This window comes from Panthera pardus, unplaced genomic scaffold (genome assembly GCF_024362965.1).
Source record: "Panthera pardus isolate Hobbes unplaced genomic scaffold, ASM2436296v1 HiC_scaffold_10, whole genome shotgun sequence".
Taxonomy (NCBI): domain Eukaryota; kingdom Metazoa; phylum Chordata; class Mammalia; order Carnivora; family Felidae; genus Panthera; species Panthera pardus.
Window position 1 is genome coordinate 102,766,796 of NW_026526655.1, and position 24,351 is coordinate 102,791,146.

The 24,351-nt window shown below is 34.9% G+C and overlaps 1 protein-coding gene across 9 annotated transcripts in view; it reads left to right on the forward strand.

Annotated features, from left to right (window-relative positions):
• The window catches only part of PTPN4 (protein tyrosine phosphatase non-receptor type 4), a 227,215-nt gene that overhangs the window by 101,154 nt on the left and 101,710 nt on the right, over positions 1-24,351 (forward strand). For 3 of the 9 annotated variants that reach the window (XM_053909685.1, XM_019469362.2, XM_019469361.2), the window contains exons 4-9: positions 5,654-5,717; positions 5,795-5,894; positions 9,948-9,992; positions 10,243-10,295; positions 10,660-10,780; positions 19,328-19,415. In XM_053909685.1, the coding sequence (XP_053765660.1) occupies positions 5,654-5,717; positions 5,795-5,894; positions 9,948-9,992; positions 10,243-10,295; positions 10,660-10,780; positions 19,328-19,415 (471 nt within the window). The remainder of the gene's footprint in view (positions 1-5,653; positions 5,718-5,794; positions 5,895-9,947; positions 9,993-10,242; positions 10,296-10,659; positions 10,781-19,327; positions 19,416-24,351) is intronic. The other 6 variants (XM_019469366.2, XM_019469367.2, XM_053909710.1 and 3 more) reach the window with 3 other exon arrangements.

Sequence of the window (24,351 nt, forward strand, 5' to 3'; positions counted from 1 at the left end):
ATACATCTTTTAGGGGAATACCGGGAGATGGGCATTTCTGTCTGCCCCCTGCATGCTGAACCCTGGGGTGATAATTAGGTAAGAACTGTAAATTCTTCGTTTGCTGCTGTCCCCTTGAACCTGTGAACATAAGCCCTGCTTGCCATTAGAGTCAAACCATCAAAGGGTGTGTCCTCTGGACAGCAGACACAAAATCCGGGGCACCAGACACAACCTCCTTTCTCAGAGACACCAACAACCTGGGCGGACAAGGAGAGTACAAAGATGGCACCCACCAGCCTCCTTCCCGGAGAGTGCCTAAGTAAATCCTGATATGTGTGCCAAACTGGAAGCCTGCCCCTCAGGCCAGATCTTTTACACAAGCAAATAGGCCTCTTTCACCTAAAGACTAGGGTGTGTTTCATTCTTGTGTCTCTGCATTCTGCCCTGGAGGATGGTGGCCAGCCAAGCATGGTTTCTTCATTTGTAATTAGTCCCTTTGGGCCCATGACACAAGCCATGCTGGGCAACAGAACCAGATGATCAAGGGATATTCCTTGGACAGCAGACATAAAAACTAGAGCACCAGACATATGTACAAGCTCTCCTCTGGGAGGCATTGGTGCTCTGGAGCATGGGAGTACTTGGAGATAGTACCTGCCCTCTGAGGTCTCTTGAGAGGATTACAATTGAGTCTTAGATGAGCATTTAATTGGAAGCCTGCTACTCTGGCCACAGCTATAAGAGAAGCAAATAGGCCTCCTTGACAGAAAGACTGAGTGCCTCAGTCTGTTGCCTTTTTGCTGTGCCCTGCAGGGAGTAGCTGGTTTAGAACCCTTTCTCCATTTGTTAGAAGAGTCCCGTGGGACCTGCAGACTTCAGCCCCATTGGTCACCAGAGCTGAACAATCTAGAGGTGTCTCCTAGGCAGCGGTTGAAAAAATCAGGGTGCCAAACAAGGAATATATAAGCTTCTTTCCAAGAGATACCAGTGACCTGGAGTGAGGCAGAGGGAGCGTACAAAGATGGTGCCTGCTGGCCTCCGTATCTGGAGAGTGTTTCACTAGGGCCCCCTAGACGTATGTTAAATTAGGTGTCTTCCCCTTAGGCCCATGCTTTAAGATAAGCAGGTAAGTCTGTCTCTCACATAAAGTCTGGGCACTTTTCAGTTGGCTCTGCTCTGCCCTGGGTTGGGTGAGTTTGCACTAACTCTTTGAGAACTGTTTCTCAGTTTACTCTAGTCTTGGGAGTCTTGTGGTCACAGGCTCTAGTTGACTTTCAAAGCTAGGGATTTTGGGGTCTCTTCTGTCAGGTGCAGGTTTTAAAGGTTGAGGCACCAGATGTGCAGTTCAAACTCTTTGCTCTTCAGGGAGAGGCTCGGGGTTGTGAGTTCCCTCCTGAGTGTGGGTTACCATGCTGGGGGTTGGGTTCTATGGTGAGATTGTGTCTTGTCTTGTCTTTCCCACTTTGTGCGGTTTTTCTCCTTCACTCGATGAGAGGAAGTCACTCATCTAGTTCTGGGTTTTTTTCCAGAGGAAATAGTTCTGTATGTAGCTTTTAGATTCAGTGTGTCCATGGGGGTAGGTGAGTTTAGTAGGATTCACCTAGGTTGCCATCTTGAACCAGAACTTCCTTATTAGCTATTAACACTTGGTAGGTATTAATCATTTCTAGTAAGATACCACATTTTAAATTCATATATATTGCATTTAAACAATGAAGACTCTTATCTCAGATATAGCATAGTAATTCAATTGGTGGAATGATTTTGGGCATAGATTATGGTGTATGACTAAAAATAGTGATATACTCTCAATGCCCATTTATGTAGGAAAATTAGAGAGCTTACAATACTTGTTTTCAGGACATAATACAAAAAGGTAAGCAATTCCACTCCCAGTATTTACCCAAACGTGAAAACATGTCCACACACAAAAGTTACTACTCAGCTGTTCATAGTAGCATTATTCATAATAGATAGAGGAAGCACTCATGTCCATCCCCTGATGAACAAATAAACCAAGTTGTGTATCCCTACAATAGAATATAATTTATCAAAGGAATGACATACCACTTCACACCTAGTAGGATGGGTATAATTAAAAAGACAATAGCAAGTATTGATGAGGATACAAAAAAAATTGGAACCCTTTTTTTTTTTACATAGATGGTAGAAATGTAATATGGAAAAAAATTTGGTAATTCCTTAAAAAGTTAAATACAGGGTTATCATATGACCAAACAATACCAATCTTAGACACCCTTTGAGAGAACTGAGTCACATGTTCACACAAAACTTTTACACAGATGTTCATAGTAGTGTTATTCATGAGAGCCAAAAGATAAAAACAACCTAAATGTTAGCTATAAAATAGAATGTGGTACTGTTAAATGCCACAACATGGATGAACCTCGAAAACATTATACTAAGTGAAAGAAGCTAGGCACAAACAACCACCTGTTGTATGATTGCATTCATATGAAATATCCAAAATTGTAAAATCCATAGTAATCATAAGTAGAATAGCAGTTGCCAGGGGGCCACTGAAATGGACTGTTACTAGGTATGGGATTTCTTTTTGGGGTGATGCAAGTATTCTGACATTATTTAGTATTGATAGTTACATAACATAGTGAATATACTCAAGTACATTGAAGCATACACTTTAAAATGGTGAATTTTATATTGTGTAAAATATGTCTCCGTAAATAATGCTATATAAAATAATGCTGGATCTGTGGTCATTTACATTTTATATTTTGATAAATATTTCCAAGTTGTCCAGCATTGAGATGGCATCATTTTTATTCTCCCGAGCTATGTATATGTGCCTGTTTTCCACATTCTTGCCATTGTGGTACAGCATTAAAAGTTTTAATCTTTGCCAATGTGTTATTGATGAAAAATGAAAAGCTAATATAAATGACTTTTATATTTCTCTAATTATGATCGAGATTGAATATCTTTTCATAACTTAAATGTCATTTAAATTTCCTGTGAATTTCTATTCTTACCCATTACCCATATTTCTATTAGTGTTGGTCTTTTTCTTACTGATTTGTAGAACTTTTTTATATGTTGTCTCTTTTCCCACTTTGTTTTTCTTTTGACTTATGATGTATTTTTACTAGGAACACTGTCCAGGAGTGCTCATTATATAATTGTTCCCTTTTCATGGCTTAAGCCAAGAATTGAAGTCCTGTCTCATTGACATCATTGATGAGGTCTGTTAAATTTTCCAGTATTTAGAGATGCCCAAGTGGCTCAGTAGGTTGAGTGTCCAACTTTTGATTTCGACCAGGTCATAATCCGAGGGCCGTGGGATTGAGCCCCTCATCGGGCTCCATGCTGAACATGGAGCCGCTTTGGATTCTCTCTCTTCCTCTCCCCTTTTCACCCACTCACTTGTGCATGCTCTCTCTCTTTCTCTCTGTGTCTCTGAAATTAAAAAAAATTTTTCCCAGTACGTATTATTGTACTCCTCAGCTTTGTCAGCTGAATGTATCTATTTGTGTATGTAAATGTGTTTGTGTCTCTGATACTATTTTAGAATATTTTAAAGGAGAACTGAATGTGGAAGGCAGGCTTTGAATAGATAACCTGAGCCCAAATTTTGACTTTAGACAAGCATTAAAATGAATGTAAGTTATGACTTTTTCTAAAAAATATGTAGAATGAAATCACTAGAAGATAGATGAGATGGAAAATGGATAAATGGGTAGATCTGCAGGGGAAGCAAATGTGTTACCTAGGGGTGAAAAACAGCTGATTGCTGGTGCAGAAACAACCCCCCCCCACCCCCCACCCCACACACACACCCTGTGTCAACCGTTGGGCCACTCAGCAGGTTTATTAAGTCCTTTTCTACATTTTTTTAAATACATACATGCCAAGCCCTGTGCCTAGGTGCTGACTGTTCAGCTTTGAATGAATCAGATTTTATCCCTTACCTCATGGAGTTCATAATCTAATGAAGGAGTTAGGCAATAAAAAGGCAAAGCAAACGTTACAATTAAGAAAATGTGAAGGAAAATAATATTCCTTGCCTATTTACAGACGATAACTAAGGACATAGAAGATTTGTGACATACTTCATATATATATATATATATATATATATATATATATGTATATGTATGTAAATATATATATTTACATACATATACATATATGAAAGAGTACAAGCAGGGGAGAGGGGCAGAGGTAGAGAGAGAGAATCTTAAGCAGGCTCCACGCTTACCACAGACCCCAATGTGAGGCTCGATCCCATTATCCTGGGACCACGACCTGAGCCAAAATCAAGAGTCAGATGCTCAACCTACCGAGCCACCTAGGCACCCCTTCATGACATACTTTTGTTAGGGTGATCAATGAAGGCCTTTCTGAGGAGGTAGTGTTTAAGCTGAGACTCAACAGGTAATGGAAGGAGTAAGACATGGGAAAGTTAGAGGAGGACATGATGTGCATAAGGGAGCTTCTAATTAAAGACCCTAAGATAGCATCTGTGAGAAACAGACAGGAAGCCATTATGGCTGGAGCTTAGTAAACTGAGGTAAGAAGTGATCATGCAAGCCCTAGTAAGGACTTTAAACTTTGCATGAGAAAATGCCAAGAGCTATTAAGGAAAGAAGTGACATATTTCAAAAGCCTACACTTGCTTCCGATGGAGAATGAAGAACTTGGTAAGAAAAGAAGCAGAGATAACAATTACGAGGCTATGGCCAGAGCTATCCCAGATAATAAGATGGTGGCAGAATGGATGGAGAAGAACTGTTAAATTCTACGTATAGGAAGAAGGTAGAATCAACTGATGTGTTGGATGTTGTGGATTGTGGAAAGGGAAGGTTTACGAAGTAATGTCAGCTATTTGTTATTAAAATCTCTATGTGTTCTGCATGGAATCAAGTATGGGTGGTGGAGTATGGTTTATACATAATGATGTAAGCTGATATTTGTGTAGTGCTTTGAAAATACTGCCACATCTGTTACTCATTTTGGGTTCTTTAATTTTTTTTAATGAAATATGTTGCAGTTGAAATATTTTCTGAATTCAGTTATAGTTTTCCTGAAGTAGAGCTTAACTGGCATTCGGAAGTGTTGAGGCTACTTAAAATTCTCACACCCAAAAATCAGTCATTCCCCAAACTAAACACTGTCTCTTACAAAATTAGTGTGGAGGGTGTTTTGTTATGTTTTGTTTTGGTGGGTGGGGGGAGGAGATAGTTTTATTTTTTAAGGAATAGGGTAGAAGTTAAATTTTCCTTAAGAGTCTATTTTCATGATGTGTCGTTAGATTTTGTTTGAATGAGATTATAAGGCCAACTATATTTTTATGAAAGATACCAAGAATTTTAAAAACTTGCCACACTGTTACATAATACAATTAAATTAACAGAAATCACTTCAGATTGCTGTGATTAAGTATTTTTAGTTTTGGAATAGAGGTTATGTTGGACACTGTATACTTTGATGGAAAATTCAAATGAAAAATTTAGAGCTACCACAAATACGTTCAGTACTTTCTAGTATTAATTTTGTTATACTTGATATGAATATCTATAAATTGAGTATTTTTCCTAGACTTTTTTAAAAATGCAGTTTTTAGGAATGATCTTCAAATGTTATAGATTTGCAACAATTGATGTATTAGTTCCTCAAGGGAAAAAGAAATCAGTCTTATTTATTTATTTTTCAGAGGTGGCTGGATCCAAACAAACCTATAAGGAAGCAGCTAAAGAGTGAGCATACATATTTACTTGATGTTTTGCAAGTATACTTTATAAAGATAAAGGATTGATATAATCTAATTAATTAGAACTGCTTTTATTACTTCTAGGAGGATCTCCTTACAGTTTGAACTTTAGAGTCAAATTTTTTGTAAGTGACCCCAACAAGTTACAAGAAGAATACACAAGGTGGGTTTATGGAGCATGTTTTTCCTGAAAATATTGTCAAAACTATTATGAAATTTTGAAATTATTTAGGCAAAAATAGATTATCATAGTGTACTTCTGAGCTTCCCAGCCATCACACAGAATAGAGTATAGAGCTTTCATGATAATCGTTTCCTGCCCTCTTGCATGGCTGGGAGGGCTTTAGGAGATTGGGATCCCAGGACCACCCCATCCAACCACAGGCAGCCTCCTGAACCATATAAAATTAGATTTTTCCTTTTTTAAAAAACGGCTAAGAAGCACTTCTGTAACTAATTGAGGTAATTAGATGATACTGCAGTTGTATCCAAGTGATGCTGCATTGTGAGAATTGTGCCTTTTATTTCATGTAAAAGAACATTCTATGTATATTTTTTAATTTCCATTGAGGTGAACACAGAATTTAGAAAATATATAACCATTATGTGCAGGAGTAATGGTCAATAGGTACCTCCCCCCCACCACCACCATTTTCCTTAAAAGTATAATTAACATACAGTGTTACATTCGTTTCAGGTGAGCAGGTACCTTTTTATAAAGAATGTTGGCAGAGAATGCTCTAATACATTCATGTCTTTAAGTGCCCACTTTATTGGCCATTTTAAGTCTGATCTTAAGTTACAGTCTAATTTTGTTGTCACTTCTAAGGGACAAAGTATACACAAAAATGACCCAGATGAGCATTTTGAGTGTATGAATGTTAGGTGAACTGTTTAAGGTAGAAATAATTACAGTATGATATCTGTTACTGAATAATAACTTTGTTTACTGCTTGTAAGACAATTAGTAATCAGGTTTTTTTTTAAGACTAAAAATTGACATATGATACCTTCCATAAAAATCTTAAATAGAAGAATATAGGTCAGTGCTTGTATTCAAAATTACTCTAAAGGATAAGTGCCAAATTAACAATCTGTGTCTAAAGCTATGTGTAGATAGGTTGTGACATGTTAATATATTGGTCATTGTTTAGAATTCTGTGGTGCTGTGGTGAAACAAAAGAATAAATTAAAGATACTTATCTATATTTGCCAATCCTCAGGTGTTGATACAGTAGGTGAGACCAGGTGAGAAAAGTTAGGTTGACCTTCTTAAGAATCCTTTTCTGGGTGTTTGTTGGGGGCCAGGTGTGAAGCTCTTTATAACAGAATTTAGGAGTGTAGCCCCTGGGTTAGGCAGTCCTATCCTTTGAAACTAATAGTATTTCCAAGCTAATTTGTCTTGAAATGCAAAGTTGTGTTATATGAATAACCTTCAATTAAATATTATAGTTCTTAGTCATGTTTTGTTGTTGTTTTTAAATAATCAAAATAACAAAATCCTTTATCTTAATAATTCTTAGTATTATAAAAATTTCTCTAATTTTGGATTAACTTCAAGGAAACTACTTTGAATTAATGAAAATTTTGAAGTATAAAACATTTTAAAGTGCATTTTACTATTTGCTGATAAATATAACCTGAAATAAAGTAGCAAAAGTATTTTATAATACATGTTTTATGTAATCAGATTTTTAAATGTATAAGAAATATTTGCAATTAAAAAACCAATTATTTAAAGTTGGATTTCTAATGTGTTTAACATTCATGAAGTTTGTTAGCATAACACTTAAAATACTGTCAATTATAACCCTATTCATTAATTTGCTTGACTCAAAAGAATGTCTTTGAATTTCTTAATGGAGCTTGAATGTGTTCTTTTAAAACCTGTGTTGAAAACATAAGGAATAAATGTATCTCATTGATAATCAAGTCAAAATATCTTCCTGAAGTAGAAGAAAGTAAAGCCAAGTTTGGTAGTAGTCAAGAGATTAATTTGTGCTCAGTCTGTTGTCAAGAAGCTTCTTTGTTTTCACTAGGAATAATGTATTCATTCAAAAATCCTTTATGATAGAATGTCCTAGAGTCTTATATCTGGTGCTGTTTGGTAAAAATGAGTTAAGTACCTAGTTTTTATTATATTACCATAGTGTACATTAGTGAATCTCTACCCCGACTACAACTTAGAATCACTTAGGGGAGCTTTAAAACATGCTGATGCCTTGGACATACCTCCTAGATATTCTGATTCAATTCAGTCTCAGATGGGACCTGTGCACAGGCATTAAAAGCTTCCCAGGTGATTCTAATGTGCAGCAGGTTTAAGAAATACTCCTTTAAAACTTTAGTGCTTGGGCAACCTTAATGCAGTGGTCATGGTTAGTAATATGACACCTTCAGCCACAGTTGCTAAATTTTAAGGACTAGTTTAAACCCACAAAACAGGAAATCTGCTACACCCCCTTACCTTGAGATTCCATTTTAGATTAGTGGTAGGAAAGAGTGGGCCCTATAGAGCTTCCATCAAACTACAGTCATTTGGTGTTAGCAGGTGCTGGCATCCTTAGAATTGGAGTTTTCTCAGGAGTCATGAGGGTACAAATGACAGTTCTTTTTGGTACCTTTTTAGTGCCTAGGTGTACTCGATACATGATAAGTGTTTATGGTATTGGTTATTGTCTGGGTTAGAAAAGTTATATTATTTTTAGAGATTAAACATTTTATTTCTGTATTTACCTCAAGCATTATTAATCTCTCTTAAAAGTCTTAATTGTAAAAATTGGGTTTTTGTCACATGATTTAGGGCCCCTGGGGTACAAGTGATATTACTTCCTTTTTACAAATATAGAAACTAAGGGTCAGCCAAATTTTAAGTAATTTTCTAAAGAACACAGGCTGGTTTAGCTTATGACTTGAATTCTGGTTTCCACTCTATCAGTTGTTACTGGTTGGTATATAAATAAAATTCGGCAGGCATAGGTATTATTTGTGTAAGATTATAATATTTTGTCAAGGATATACATGCCTTTTTAAACTTAACTATAAGATTGTTTCCCACCAGGAACTTTTAACTTTTAATTATGAAACCAGGTAAACTAGATAGAAATATCTTGTCTTAGATTGAATAAGTAGATAATATTTACAATATTATGCATTATGTATTCTCACAGGGAGTTTACATACTTCTTTAATATATACAGCAGGATATTTGTATCAGCTTTTTAAAAAAATTTTTTTATAGTGAATATCTGATTCTCTGAAATCCTTAATTAAATTATTTAGTAATTTAAATATTGTCATGTACGCTTTTATAATTTTAATCAGACAACTAAAATTGTTAATGATTTTTGATTTTTGGGGTGTTTTTACTTTTTTCAGTGGGATGAAATAAAAGTCTTAAAATTTCCTATTTAAAGCCACAAAATTTGGTCTTCTGTCAGTGTTCTGCAGCACAGGTGACTTGTTTGCTGCAAGCATTAGGGAATGACTTACCCATTAGCTGGGACTTACAAGAGGGCAGTGCCATCTTGTAAGGAACCTCAGCATTCTTTTTTATAGAAATCTTGTATTTTTGTTGGTGTTAAAGGAATTTGCTTACTTGGCCATTCTAATGGTAGAGAAGGGGTCTTGGTTTTTGTTTTGTTTGGTTTTTTTTTCCTCATCAGAAAGAGCTTTCTTAACTCAAATGAAAATAGAAAGGTGTTTTTCTACAATTAGCAGCTTCCAGCAGGGGGCAGCATAATGATAAGATGATCATAGGCATGTCTTTGCCTCTGGCTTTCTGTCTCAGCAGAAAGGATGGTTTTCTCCAGTTGATCCCTAGTGCATTGCTGCTGTCAGCTGCAATCTGTCTCTGACTCAACTTTTCTGTGTTTCACAGTTCTAATTTCTACAAACACCAATCTTAGAGTATTCTCCTTAATCTCCCTTGGTCATGTAACTCTTAAAGATGTTGAGAAATTTTATAATAGAAGCTAGTGGAAACAAGATATTTGAAGTACAGAATTTTGTCTGTCAAAGAATTTTAATGATTGGAATTCATGAAATATGAAATCTTAAAAATATATCTATGTGTGCTAATATGTAGATTATAAAAGCAAATATGTAAATATTTCAAATATACTTATATTGGTTAATATAAGTATACAGTTTTTAATCCTGAAATGTTATAATTCCAGTAAATGCTAAATGCTGTCTCTCTCTCTCTCTCTTTAAGGTACCAGTATTTTTTGCAAATTAAACAAGACATTCTTACTGGAAGGTGGGCTATTTTAAGTTTTTAGTAATGGGCTTTAAAGGTACTTTCAGTTCTGTATTATTTAAGTAATTCATGATCATCGCAAACAAATTATTGAAAATGGTTGCATGTAGCATCAGTTTTTTTCATCAGATAAGATCATTACTTAACAATTAAAAAGTAAGTCACATAGAATAGTATAATATAAATTACAGTGCTTTTGAAATTATTGTGTTTAACCATGGGGTATGTGTTTTCTATTTTGTTTGATTAGATTGCCCTGTCCTTATAATACTGCTGCCCTTTTGGCTTCATTTGCTGTTCAGTGTAAGTATCAGCCCACTTTTGGGTCATGGAGTATGTGATTGCATGGTCTGTGTTGATAGTACATTACCATTAATGTATGAGTTCTTTAGACATACATTATTATACAGAAAAAGTGATTGCAAAGAAAATGTAATGAAATATCCAACTAGTTAGCAATTAGTTTGTTTCCTAGAAAGTTTTTCTGAAGTTGTTTGAGACCTAGAAATGTTAAGTGTAGTGTCATAATTTGCTTACATGGTAGCTAGCAGTAAAAACAAATACTTTACTTCCAGAAATATAATGGAATTCATGACATTTCTTATTTAGCTATCAGAATTACAAAATGTGTTTATTAAATTGTGAATATTTTCCTTCCATATAATAGCTGAACTTGGAGACTACAATCAGTCAGAGAACTTGCCAGGCTACCTCTCAGATTATTCTTTCATTCCTAATCAACCTCAAGATTTTGAAAAAGAAATTGCAAAATTACATCAGCAACATACGTAAGAATTTATTTACTTTTCCGCTTATTTCATAAACTTCTTCATGGCGTGTTTTCTAGAGAAATGTTTTAAATTATTTCTAATGTGAGTGTTGTGTTTATTTAATATAGAACAGTTACTGTTATGTAAAATAGTGTGATTGATGTAAGGAAATGTGGGTTATCTATACTAAAAAATCATTACTAATTTCATAGACTACGTAAGGTTTTTTTTTCATTTCTACTAAGAACCGTAAAACTATAGGTAAACAGAAGTTTGCTATTATATAAAGTTGACAGTTCTTTAAGAAGGAATTTTAGAATATTAATGGTATCTTCACAGATCAACTGTTACAGATCAATCTACTCAGCAATTCTTTCTTAGTTTTTAGCTATGTGAAAGGAATCATTTGTTTTGCAGTGAACCAAAAGGAAAAAAGGAACTTTATGTAATACTAAAATAATGTTTTTAAAAGTCCTTTTTTAAAAAAGTAGCACTTTTTCATTCATAACAGTATTCAACTTTGATATTTTGTGAGTCTTAATTTTGTGACATAATTTGTTTCAAGAAGAGATACATTGCTTTGAATAGAAAATAATATTGTTTATTGGTTTAGAGTTTGCTTTTGCTTTAACATACAATTCAGAATACTCATGGAGAAACTAAGGCAGTGCTGCGTATTGGCTAAGAGTTTGAACTAGAGAGCCAGACTGCCTGGTCTGGAATTCTGGATGCGACAACTTTTGGGGTGCCCAAATGGCTCAGTCAGTTAAGCGTCCAGACTCAGTTTTGGCTCAGGTCGTTATCGCACAGTTTCTTAGGTCAAGCCCCTTATCGGGCTCTGCGCTAACAGCATGGAGCTTCTTTGGGATTCTCTCTCCCTCTCTCTCTTCCTCTGTCTCTTCCTCTCTCTGTCTCTCACAATAAATAAAATAAACTTAAAAAAAAAAAAAAAAGACAACTTAATGGTCAATAATCTTGACCAAATTGCTCTCTATCTCTGCTTCTATGTAAATTGGAGATAATAAAAGTGTCTACCTCTGGAGTTAATGTAAGGCTTACATTAGTTCATATATACAAAGTACTCAGAATAGTGCCTAGTACATAGTAAACACTGAAGAAATATTGGCTCTTAACTTAAGGGAACTTCCTTTCATTTGGTTATGGCCCATGTACCTAACACAGGTTTACAAACTGGCGTACTGCCTATTTTTGTATGGCCCACGGGCTAAGAATGATCTGTACGTTTTAAACGGTTGAGAAAAACATAAAAAGAAAAATAACATTTTGTAGCATGTAAAATTTTCAGAAATTCCAATTCACTGTCCATAAATGAACATCTACTGGAACACAGATTCCCTTACGCGTTTTCATGTCTGTGGCCGCTTTCATGTAACAGCAGAGTTGAGTGGTTGCAGCAGAGACCACGTGGTCTAAAAGCCTAAAGTATTTACTGTCTCACTCTTTTCAATAAAAGTTTGCTGACCTCTGACCTAAAATAAGACTAATAAAATGAGAATTTTAATAAACTGGCCTAATGAGATGAAGGGGCTATTTTGGTCTAACAGTAAGTGCCATTTGTAGCAAAAGTTCTACACATAGCATATCTGATCAAGGATTTGAAGATAAACCAGATTTTTTAAAAATTTGCCAATAAAGTCTCTTCTGTAAGGAAAAAGCTTGTACATTTGACAAGATATTGATTATGTATTTGTATTTGGTTTAGAGAAATGATTCCTCAGATCTTTAAACAAAGAAAAATAGAATCATCCAGTTTGAGAAGTGGGGATTGGGGTGGGGAGATAGAGTATTTGTTTAACTTAATTGAATTTTATAGAAAATTGAGGTATATGTGCTTTTTTTAGGAATCTCATTTTTATGATCATGCATTGGTAGGCTGTTGGCTTCCTTTTCTGGTATCATTAGTGAGTGAAAGATTGATATTTTTTGCTTTTGTAGTTTGCTGCTTTTGCTCTGCTATAGTCAGATAATATCGGATAACTAAGATATTTAGAAATATATGTAATGCAGGAGTAAATCTACTTCTAATGGCTTTGCCGAGTGTTCATAAGAACACTGCGTTGCTGTGTTCATAAGAATCACCTGGGACATTGCTTAAATATAAATAGTTTAGGACCTTACCATTTTATATCCAATTGTATACAATTGTATTTCTGAAACTGATGAGACCAGTTTTTTTTCCCGTTTGTCATGGAATGAAACTTCTGAAAAAATAATAAAATTAAATTACTAGAAAAGTAAAATGGAGAAATAGAGACATAAAAATGACAAGACCTTAGATTCCACAGACATGCAATTGCTCTGTCAAAGTGCTATAAAATATAAAAGACTGACACTGTCAATTTCTGTACTTGTTACAAATCACCACCTGTCTGTACACCATAATCTGAGAAGCACTGCTCGGGAGAATGTCTCAAAACTTCCATGTTTTAGAAGCAACTATGGATTAAACACAGATACAGTATATGGACCAAATTTTGAAAATCACTTCTTTCACATTTTGTCAGGGAACAAATGACTTTGTCAGCCGTAAGAACACCGAGGGACTTTTAAAACGTGGGTTTTTGTTTTGTTTTGTTTTGTTTTCAATACAGCTGCCACACGGTTTTATTAGTTTCAGCTATAGACTGTAGTAATTTGATAAGCCTATTCCTTATGCTACACTAAAAAATGTAGCTACCATCTGTCATCATACACTAATACAATACCATTGACTGTATTCCCTATGCTGTACCAGCTCATTCTGTCATTGGAAGCCTGTATATCCTATTCTCCTTCACCCATTTTGCCCACCCACCCACAACTCTGGCATCCATTAGTTTGTTTAGTGTATTTATGTGTCTGTTTCTGCTTTTGTTTATTCATTTTTTAGATACCACATGTAAGTGAAATTATTCTTTCTTAGTGTGACTTATTTCACTTAGCATAATATCTTCTAGATCTATCCATTTTGTCACAGATGGCAAGACCTTATTCTTTTTTATGGATGAATAATGTGCCATCATATATGTACACACCACATCTTTATCCATTCATCTATTAATGGACACTGGCATGGTTCTGTATCTTGGCTCTTGTAATTAATGCTGCAGTAAACAGGGGGCCATATATCTTTTTGAATTAGTGTTTTCATTTTTGGGGGGTGAATACCCAGTAGTGGAATTACTAGATCATATGGTACTTCTTATTTAATTACTTACTCATTCTTTCATTCATCTCTCACATGGTATTTTTATTCTTTTTAAATTTTAGTTAGCATACAGTACAATATTGGCTTCAGGACTAGAATTCATTGATTCATCACTTAGATACAACACTCAGTGCTCATCATAACAGGTGCCCTCCTTGATACCCATCACCCCTCTAGCCCATCCCCACCCACCTCCCCTCTATCAACCCTCAGTTTGTTCTCTATTAAGTGTCTCTTATGGTTTGTTTCTTTCTCTGTCTCTCTCTCTCTTTACCCCTTCCCATATATTATCTGCTTTGCTTTTTTAATTCCACATATAACTGAAATCATTTGGTATTTGTTTTTTTCTGACTGACTTATTTTGCTTAGCATGGCTAGCTCTAATCCATGTCATTGTAAATGGAAAATGTTCACTCTTTTTGATATCTGAGTAATATTCCATTATATGTATATACCACATCTTTTTCCATTCATCTACTGATGGACACTGGGGCTCTCCATAGTTTAGCTGTTGCTGCCATAAACATTGGGGTGCAGGCACCCTTTTGAATCTGTTTTTGTTTTTGTTTTTTAATTCATTGAGTAAATGCCTGGTAGTGTAATCCTGGGTCATAGGGTAGTTCTATTTGTAACTTTTTGAGGAAGCTGCATACTGTTTTCCACAGTGGCTGTACCAGTTTGCATTCCCACAAACAGTACAAGGGATTCCCCTTTCTCCGCATCCTCGCCAACACCTGTTGCTTCTTGTGTTGTTAATTTTAGCCATTCTGACAGGTGTGAGGCAGTATCTCATTGTGGTTTTGATTTTTTTTTCCCTGATGATGAGTGATGTTGAGCATCTTTTCATGTGTCTGTTAGCCATCTGGTGGATGTCTTCTTTGGAAAAATATCTATTCATGTCTTCTGCCCATTTCTTTAACTGGATCACTTGTTTTTGGGTGTTGAGTTTGATAAGTTCTTTATAGATTTTGGATACTAACCCTTTATCAAATATGTCATTTGCAAACATCTTTTCCCATTCTGTTGGTTACCTTTTAGTTTTGTTGATTGTTTCCTTTGCTGTGCAGAAGCTTTTTATCTTGATGAAGTCCCAATACTTCATTTTTGCTTTTTCCTTTGCCTCTAGCAATGTGTTTTAATAAGAAGTTGCTATGGCCGAGGTCAAAGAGGTTGCCACCCCCTTTCTCCTGCAAGATTTAGATGGTTTCCTGTCACACATTTAGGTGTTTCATCCATTTTGAATTTATTTTTGTGTATGGTGTAAGAAAGTGGTCCAGGTTCATTGTTCTGCATGTTGCTGTTCTGTTTTCCCAATACTATTTGTTGAAGAGACTTTTTTGCATTGGATATTCTTTTCTACTTTGTTGAAAATTAGTTGGCAGTATAGTTGTGGGTCCATATCTGGGTCTTCTGTTCCATTGATCTATGTGTCTGTTTGTGTGCCAGTACCTTAACTGTCTTGATGACTATAGTTTAGTAATATAGCTTGAAGTCCAGAATCATGATGCCTCCAGCTTTGCTTTTCTTTTTCAGGATTACTTTGACTATTTACGGTCTTTCGTGGTTCCATACAAATTTTGGGATTATTTGTTCTAGTTCTGTGAAAGATGCTGGTGGTATTTTGGTAGGGATTGCATTAAATGTGTAGATTGCTTTGGTTAGTATAGACATTTTAACAGTGTTCTTCCAGTCCATCAGCATGGAATGGTTTTCCATTTCTTTGTGTCCTTTTCTATTTCTTTCATAAGTGTTCTATAGTTTTCAGAGTAGAGATCTTTTACCAATTTGGTTACATTTATTCCTAGGTATCTTACACTTTTTGTTACAATTGTAAATAGGATCAATTCCTTGATTTCCTTTTCTACTGCTTCATTATTGGTGTATAGAAATGGCAACCAGTTTCTCTATGTTGATTTTATATCCTGCAACTTTGCTGAATTCATGTATTAGTTCTGGCAGTTTTTTTGGTGTCTTTTCAGGTTTTCTACATAGAGTATCATGTTGTTTGCAAATAGTGAAATTTTGACTTTTTCCTTGCCAATTTGGATGCCTTTTATTTCTTTTTGTTGTCTGATTGCTGAGGCCCAGACTTCCAGTAGCATGTTAAATAGTAATGGTGAGAGTGGTCATCCCTGTTTTGTTTCTGACCATAGAGGAAAAGCTCTGTTTTTCCCCCACTGAGGATGATATTAGCTGTGGGTCTTTCATACATGGCCTTTATGATGTTGAGGTATGTTCCATCTGTATCTATTTTGTTGACGATTTTTATCAAAAATGAATGCTGTATTTTGTCAAATGGTTTTTCTGCATCTATTGAGAAGATAATGTGGTTCTTATTCTTTCTTTTTTAATGTGATGTATCATGTTGATTGATATGTGAATACTGAACCACCCCTATAGCCCAGGCATAAATCCCCCTTGATTGTGGTGAATAAGTCTTTTAAGGTACTGTGGGATTTGATTTGTTAGTTTCTTTTTGAGAATTTTTGCATTCATGTTCATCAGGGATATTGGCCTGTAATTCTCCTTTTCAGTTGGATCTTTGTCCAGTTTTAGAATCAAGGTAATGCTGGCTTCATCGAATGAGTTTGGAAATTTTCTTTCCATTTCTATGTTTTTGGGAAAATTTGAGAAAACTGGGTATTAATTCTTCTTCAGATACCTGTTAAAATTCCCCTGGGAAGCCATCTGGCCCTGGACTTTTGTTTGTTGGGAGAATTCTGATTACTGATCCAGGTTCTTTGCTGCTTATGGGTGTATTCAAATTTTCTATCTCTTCCTGACTCAGTTTTGGTAGTTTGAATGTTTCTAGGAATTTGTTCATTTCTTCCAGATTGCCCAGTTTGTTGGCACATACTTTTTTTTTTTAATGTGTGTTTATTTATTTTGAGAGATAGAAAGCAAATGGGAGAGGGGCAGAGAGAGGGCACTCGAGAGAATCCCAAACATGCTGCATGCTCACCATGGAACAGGATGCGAGGCTTGATTTCACGATTGTGAGATCATGACCTGAGCCGAAATCAAGAGTTGGATGCTTAACCAACTGAACCACCCAGGCCCTCTAGCATATCATTTTGCATGATATTCTCTTATAATTGTTTGTATTTCTGTGGCGTTAGTTGTGATCTCTTTCATGATTTTATTTATTTGAGTCCTTTTCTTTCTGATAAGTCTAGCTAGGTGTTTATCAATTTTAGTAATTCTTTCAAAGAATCAGCTCTTAGTTTCTTTGATTTGTTATACTGGTTTTTTTGTTGTTGTTTGTTTCTGTGTCATTTATTTCTGCTCTCATCTTTATTATTTCTTTTCTGCTGGGTTTAGGCTTTATTTGCTGTTTCTTTCCTAGTTCTTTTAAGTGTAAGGTTAGGTTGTATATTTGAGAATTTTCTTGCTTCTTGAGGTAGATTTGTATTGCAATCTCTGCTACATCCCAAAGGTTTTGGACTGTCAAGTTTTCATTTTCATTTGCTTCCATGTAGTTTTTTTTTTTTTTTTTAATTTCTTCTTTAATTTCCTGGTTAACCCTTTCATTCTTTTTTTTATTAAATTTTTTAAAAAATTTATTTATTCTTGAGAGAGAGAGACAGAGCATGAATCAGGGAGGGTCAGAGAGAGAGAAGAACACAGAAGCCGAAGCAGGCTCCATGTTCTGAGCTGTCAGCACAGAGCCTGATGTGGGGCTTGAACCCACAAGCCAGCCACAAGATCATGACTTGAGCTGAAGTCGGATGCCCAACTCACTGAGCCACCCAGGTGTCCCAGCCCATTCATTCTTTAGTGAGAACTTCTTTAAACTTCATGTATTTGTGTTCTTTCCCAATTTTTTCCTGTGGTTGACTTCCAATTTCATAGCATTGTATTTCAAAATGTGCATGGTATGATCTCAGTCTCTCTGTACTTGTTGAGGGCTGATTTGTGACCCAGTACATAATGTATTCTGGAGAATGTTCCATCTACACTTGAAAAAAAATGTTTATTCTGCTTTAGGATGAAATGTTCTGAATATATCTGTTAAGTCCATCTGGTCCAGTGTGTCATTTAAAGACATTGTTTTATTGTTGATTTTCTGCTTAGATGATCTGTCCATTGTTGTAAGTGGGGTATTGAAGGCCCATACTATTATTGTATTATTATCAGTGAGTTTCTTTATGTTTGTGATTAATTGATTTACATATTTGGGGACTCTCAAGTTGGGGGCATAAATTTTTACAATTGTTCTTCTTGATGGAGAGACCCCTTCATTATGATGTAATGCCCTTCTTCATCTTTTGTTACAGTCTTCAGTTTAAAATCTCGTTTGTCACAGGGTGCCTGGGTGGCTCAGTTGGTTAAGTGTCCGAGTCTTGATTTTGACTCAGGTCATGATCTCCCAGTCATGGCATCAAGCCCCACATTGGGATCTGTGCTTGGCGTGAAACCTGCTTAAGATTCTCTTTCTCTCCCTCTGCTTCTGTCCCCTGCTCATGTGCACACGTGCGCACACTCTCTCTCTCTCTCTCTCAAAATAATAAAATATATATTATAACTAATATATATTATATTAGACATGATATATAATTATAAAATATATATTATATTAAATATAATTTTATTTATTATATATATTTAGATTAAAATTAATATAATTAAAATTATATTAAAAATAATATAATTATATTATAATATAAGTATGGCTACCCTGGCTTTCTTTTGACGTCCATTAGTATGATTGATGGTTCTCCATCCCCTCACTTTCGATCTGCAGGTGTCTTAGCTCTAAAATGTGTCTCTTATAGGCGGCATATAGATGGATATTGTTTTTCATCCATTCTGATACCCTATGTCGATAGATTGGGACATTTAGTCCATTTACATTCAGAGTGATTATTGATAGATATTGATAGATTTGGTGCCATTGTGTTACTTGTAAAGTTAGTGTTTCTGGTGATGTTGACATTCTCTGTTTCTTTCTAGACTTTGTTGCTTTTGGTGTTTTTTTCCCCTACTCAAAGAGTCCCCTTTAATGTGGTATTTGTATTTTTAATTTTTTGAGCAATCGCCGTACTGTTTACCGTAGTGGCTGCATCAGTTTACATTCTCACCAACAGTGCACAAGGGTTCATTTTCTCCACATCCCCTAGTGCATTCTTGTATTTCTGGAAAATGAAATATTCTACAAAATAATGATTTGTGTTAATGAAAATTTACTTTCCAGATAAGTTAGATATTACTGTATACAACTAAGAGGAGTAGTCATGCATGATGTATTATAAAAGATTTAACTAGAATGCTGAAATTTTTCTAGATAAATAGGTTTTTTTTTTTCCAGTTTGGCCATATTTGTGATTGGTATAATTTTTACTACACTGTCTTTACAGAGGCTTATCTCCTGCAGAAGCAGAATTTAATTATCTGAACACAGCACGTACCTTAGAACTCTATGGAGTTGAATTCCACTATGCAAGGGTAAGTGAAGAGAACTAATGTGATGTTGTTGAGTTAGGCTCCATTTACTATATATCAGAGTTTTTATTTAATGCCTAGTAGGATTAGGCAACCAATGGAATAACTAGTGAGTGCTGACAACATAGTTGCACTGAAAATTTCCTCTGAATATAAGTATTTTCAGAATCCCTTAAGATTTAATACCTGAGGAGAAGAATGGTTGAAGTGGGTATTTTGTGTTATTTTTAGATTTTTATGTTATGAAGATAATTTTTGTAAAGATAATTTTGCAGACCATAAGAGATAGTACCTTTAGGCTTTTTATTTTCCAAAATAAAAGCAGGAAAAGTAGGGATTTTTGCATTCATATTCAGTGTTATAAAGATAATTTCACCTCACCGAGGCTTGTGTTACTTCACTTGTTTCCTCATTTAGTGGCATCATTATAAATTTTTATTTATAAAGCACAAAATGAAGTATGTTAACATTTTTTGGTTGTCTTTCTCCCCTGTGACAAATCCCTTTATTAATAAAAGATGGAATTTACAGTCTTTGGCTTCTTCTGTACATCAGTCTGTAACAACTTTTTAATGGTGTCAAACTTTTCTGCTTCCAGAACCCTGCTGTAAGCATGTTTGTGAGTTGCTGTCCTTAATTAGTATGTCTCTATCTAAATTCTTTCTCATGATTTTATCATGAAGTTATGTTCCTTTAGAAGTACTTGGAGTACAGCTTTTCTACATAACAAATGAAAAATGGAATTATAGGTAATCATTGTTTGAGTTGGTGATAGGTTTTATATTCTCTTGAGATAAATTAGCAATCCGAATAAGGTTAGCAGTCTGAAAGGGAGTTACATTTTCCTTAGATAATTATTTTGAATTTATTTTATAATATACACACTCGAAGTTCTGTTCCATGTAATGGTTTTATTGTTCAGGGCCTCACCTGGCTATGTTCTTCTGGAAGAGGAGTGTTCTTGTATTTCACAAAGCTTATGTCAGTCTCTCCTTTAAAAAAAAACAAAAGATTTGCTTTCCTCACATGACTAGATCTAGTTCTGAGTGTTTGTAACTTGGAAATCTATTTGTTTGATTCCATTTAAAATGTGTAAGTAAGGCTCTCTTGAACTTTTTGTTCTCTTTAAAATGTTTCTCTCCCCCCCCCCATCACCCCCCCACCCCCCCACCCCCCCGGCCCATCTCTGTTTGTGGGTTATTTTTTAACCTGATTCTCCAAAATGTAACATAGTTGTCAATATTTGTGCAGCTAGATTTTGTTTTTTATCATAAGGTTTAAAACTAATGGAACTTCCTTCACATATGTAAACTAAACTATGGTTAACAATAAAAAGATCACTAAATTCCATCATGTTAGTCCTTAGCAGTTTTCTAAAGGTAGTGTACCCTGATGCCTGCTATCACTGACTGCTGTCGATGAAATACAAAGGATATGAGACTTTCTTTTTTTAATTTAAGTGACATGCTGGATCTCATGCATAACTAACCATATTGGTATTTATTGATTTGATTAAGGTAGGAGTTCTGTTGTTATTTAAATTATTAGATTGTAAAACTCTAAGAAAGCCATAAATGTAGAGTGCCAGATTAAATTAAATTTTAAGTGGTCAGAGTTATTTAGAAACCTAATTTGTACTGACAGAAAACGCCAGGAAAGGGTGTTTTGGTTGTGTGTGGATACTGAGAACTTAAGAAGAAAATGTGCAGATGTCCAGTGAACGTGGAGGGGAATTTTACAGCATCCTGAATAAAAATGACAAAAAAATAGAGGAGAGAGGATACATAAAGGGAATACCTAATTGAATATCACAAGCAAAGGTGTTTGAAATAATATTTTATTTTGAAAAAAAGAGGTAAGATGTTTTCTATCTGCCTTTGAAATGTAGATTGAAAAAATCAGAGAGTAGAACAAGTTATTTATAGCAATCTGTAAAACACAAATAAGTCTTAGAGTACTCATTGTTGTGGGTCTTTTAGGTGCCTTACACAGTGTTGGTGCTAAGGGGTACTTAGCAAAACATCAGTTATCTCATGGAGTTCACAGGATGGTGGGGAAGAAAGAAATGGGTCATGCGTTGACAAAAATGTGAAGATAAGAAGGGGAAAGTGCAGAATGATATGGGACTATATGACCAAACGTCTAATCCAGCCTGGCAGCAAAGGTTAGGGAAGGTTTATTATAAGAAGTAATTTACCGAAAAAAAAATTTTTTTTTTCGGTAAATTACCGAAGCCAGAAGAATGAATAAGAATTAACCAAGAGAGTGGTTTTCACTGTAGACCATCGCCATGAGTAAAGACCTGAAATCAAGAGAACATGACATGCTTAAGAAAATAAGAACATTTTATGTGTCCAGGAGATTATATGAGTAAGGGAAAAGGGAACTGTAGAAAATTAAAGAATGACTGAGAACTTCAAGATAGAGAAAAAAAGATTCGAGGTAAGGGAGCAGGGACATAGTTTGTGTTTTAAAATAATATGGTAAATGGATTTTTTTTTTTTAGGGGTGTGTGTATGTGTTCAGTTGTGTCAGTTTTAACATATGTATAGATTTATGTAACTACTACCACAATCAGAATAAAGATAATCCATTATCCCATAAACTCTTGCTCATGCTGCTCCTTTGTAATCTAATCTTACACTTCCCCCTAATCCCTGGCAACTGGTTCTATTTTCTGACTCTAAATTTTTGTCTTTTCCAAAATGTCTTACAAATGGAATCCTATGTTATGTAACCTTCTGAGACTGGCTTTTTACAGTAATGCATTTGAGATTTATCCAAGTTATTGTGTATTTCAATAGTTCATTCCTTTTTTGTTGTTGTTTGTTTATTCACCCATGGAAGAACATCTGGATTGTTTGTGGTTGTTTTTTGTTTTTTGGTTTTTTTTTTATCAATAGACCACTGCAGAAAAATCATTTACAGTTTTTTTGTGTGGATTTAAGTTCTCATTTCTGTAGGGTAAAAACCCCAGAGTGGGATGGCTGGGTCATATGGTAAGTGTGTATTTAGCTTTACATGAAACTGCCAAACTGTTTTCCAAAGTGACTGAACAACTTTGTATCCTTACTCGCAATATTGTGCAAGTTCCAGTTCACATCCTTTTTTGGCATTGTCCGTTTTGTTTTGTTTTGTTTTGTTTTGTTTTGTTTCTTTTCAAGCTTTTCTAATAGATGTGTTTCATCTCAGCATGTATTTACTTTGTATCTCTCTGTTGACTAATGATGTTGAGCATCATATCTTCTTTGATGAATAAGCTGTTCAAATATTTTGCCCATTATTTGTTTCTTTTCTTACCCCCCCTTTTTTTTAAAGAACTCTCTATATATTCTAGATACACTTTTTTGATGGGTATGTGATTTGCAGATGTTTTTCCCCATTCTTTGGAGCAAAAGAAAGTGATAATTTATAATATTCCTTACTTGATCACTGATAGAACAGATAGCTAAAATCTTTATCTTGCTGATTTTTAGACTAACAATGCAATCAGCAAACTTGACTTAATTGATTTATGTAGAATATCGCATCCAGCAACTCCACATATGTATGATTTTCAAACACACAATATAATTTTTGAAAAACAAAAGGAAACTTTAAAAATCTTCTGAACATTTGGAAATCAAGAAATACACTTCTAAATAAACAGTGGATGCAAATGCAGTCATTATTTCCACCCAGCACTCTGCTTTATTCTCAGATTCTTACCTACAAAGAATAAGGATTAGTTACCCCCAAATTTTTGGTTAGGATCAGTTAATGAAATAATGATATGAAAGTAATCTTGAAAATACAATTTGAACATATGATATTAATTCCAAGGAACATTTTGGGAGCTAAATTTACATTTTTGTGAAGAATTTCTGACCTCTTAAAATGTTATAAAAGCACTATCTCAGGAGTAATTGCTAGTGTAATTAAACTGTCTTAATTTGTTAAATGAATGGTTTGAGGGCTCACCAAACATCTATTATCTTTTCTAATGAAAACCAGTGTTTATTAAACTGTGAGAATAGAATAAAAGAACATAATAGAGTTATAAGACACCTATGCCATGGGTCCTCCAGTTCAATCTCTGTTTTATAAGGATGTCAGTGTAATGTGAACTCTGTATTGCATAACCTTGTTACCTAAATGTAAAAGTAATCACAGAAAGTTTGGCTTTAGGATTTCAGTTAAGTAGAGGATGCTCTAAATTAACCCTAAAACAGTTCAAGTTTTAGGCTTGTTGTCAGTATCTTATTTCCATAGGTATTTGTAATAATAATGAAGATAATTCTAATGAAAAATAACTTTTGCCCTTCAGCGTTCCAAAGGAAAGGAAAGCTTAATGATGCTATTTTGATTATTCATTCATTCAATGAATATTTATTGAGCACCTTCTATGTTCCAAGTCCTGTTTATAGACACTGTGGATACAGCACTGAGTAAAGCAGGTAAAAAAAACCCAACCCTCATGATGCTTGCATTCTGGTGGGCAAGACAGACTATAAACAAATAATTGAGTATATCAGAATACATAGTAGGTATTCCATGGAAGTAAAGTTTACAGTAATAGGCAAATAGAATAGCAATCACCTGTGGAAGGGTTTTATTAGCTGGGAGGCTCATGAGGGAGCCTTCTTGGATTTTGAAAATATGTATCTTTGTGTTGATTACACAGACATATATATATGTATGTGTAGGTATATATGTAAAATTTTGAGTTGCGCATGTAAGATTTGTACATTTTATTTATTTTTTAAATGTTAACGTTTTTATTTTAGAGAGAGAGAGCGTGAGCAGGGAGAGGGGCAGAGGGAGTGAGAGAGAGAATCCTAATCAGTTTCCATGCTCAGCTCAGACCCCAACAAAGGGCTCTATTGCATGACCCTGGGATCATGACCTGAGTGGAAATCAAGAGCCAGATTCTCAACCAACTGTGCCACCCACATGCCCC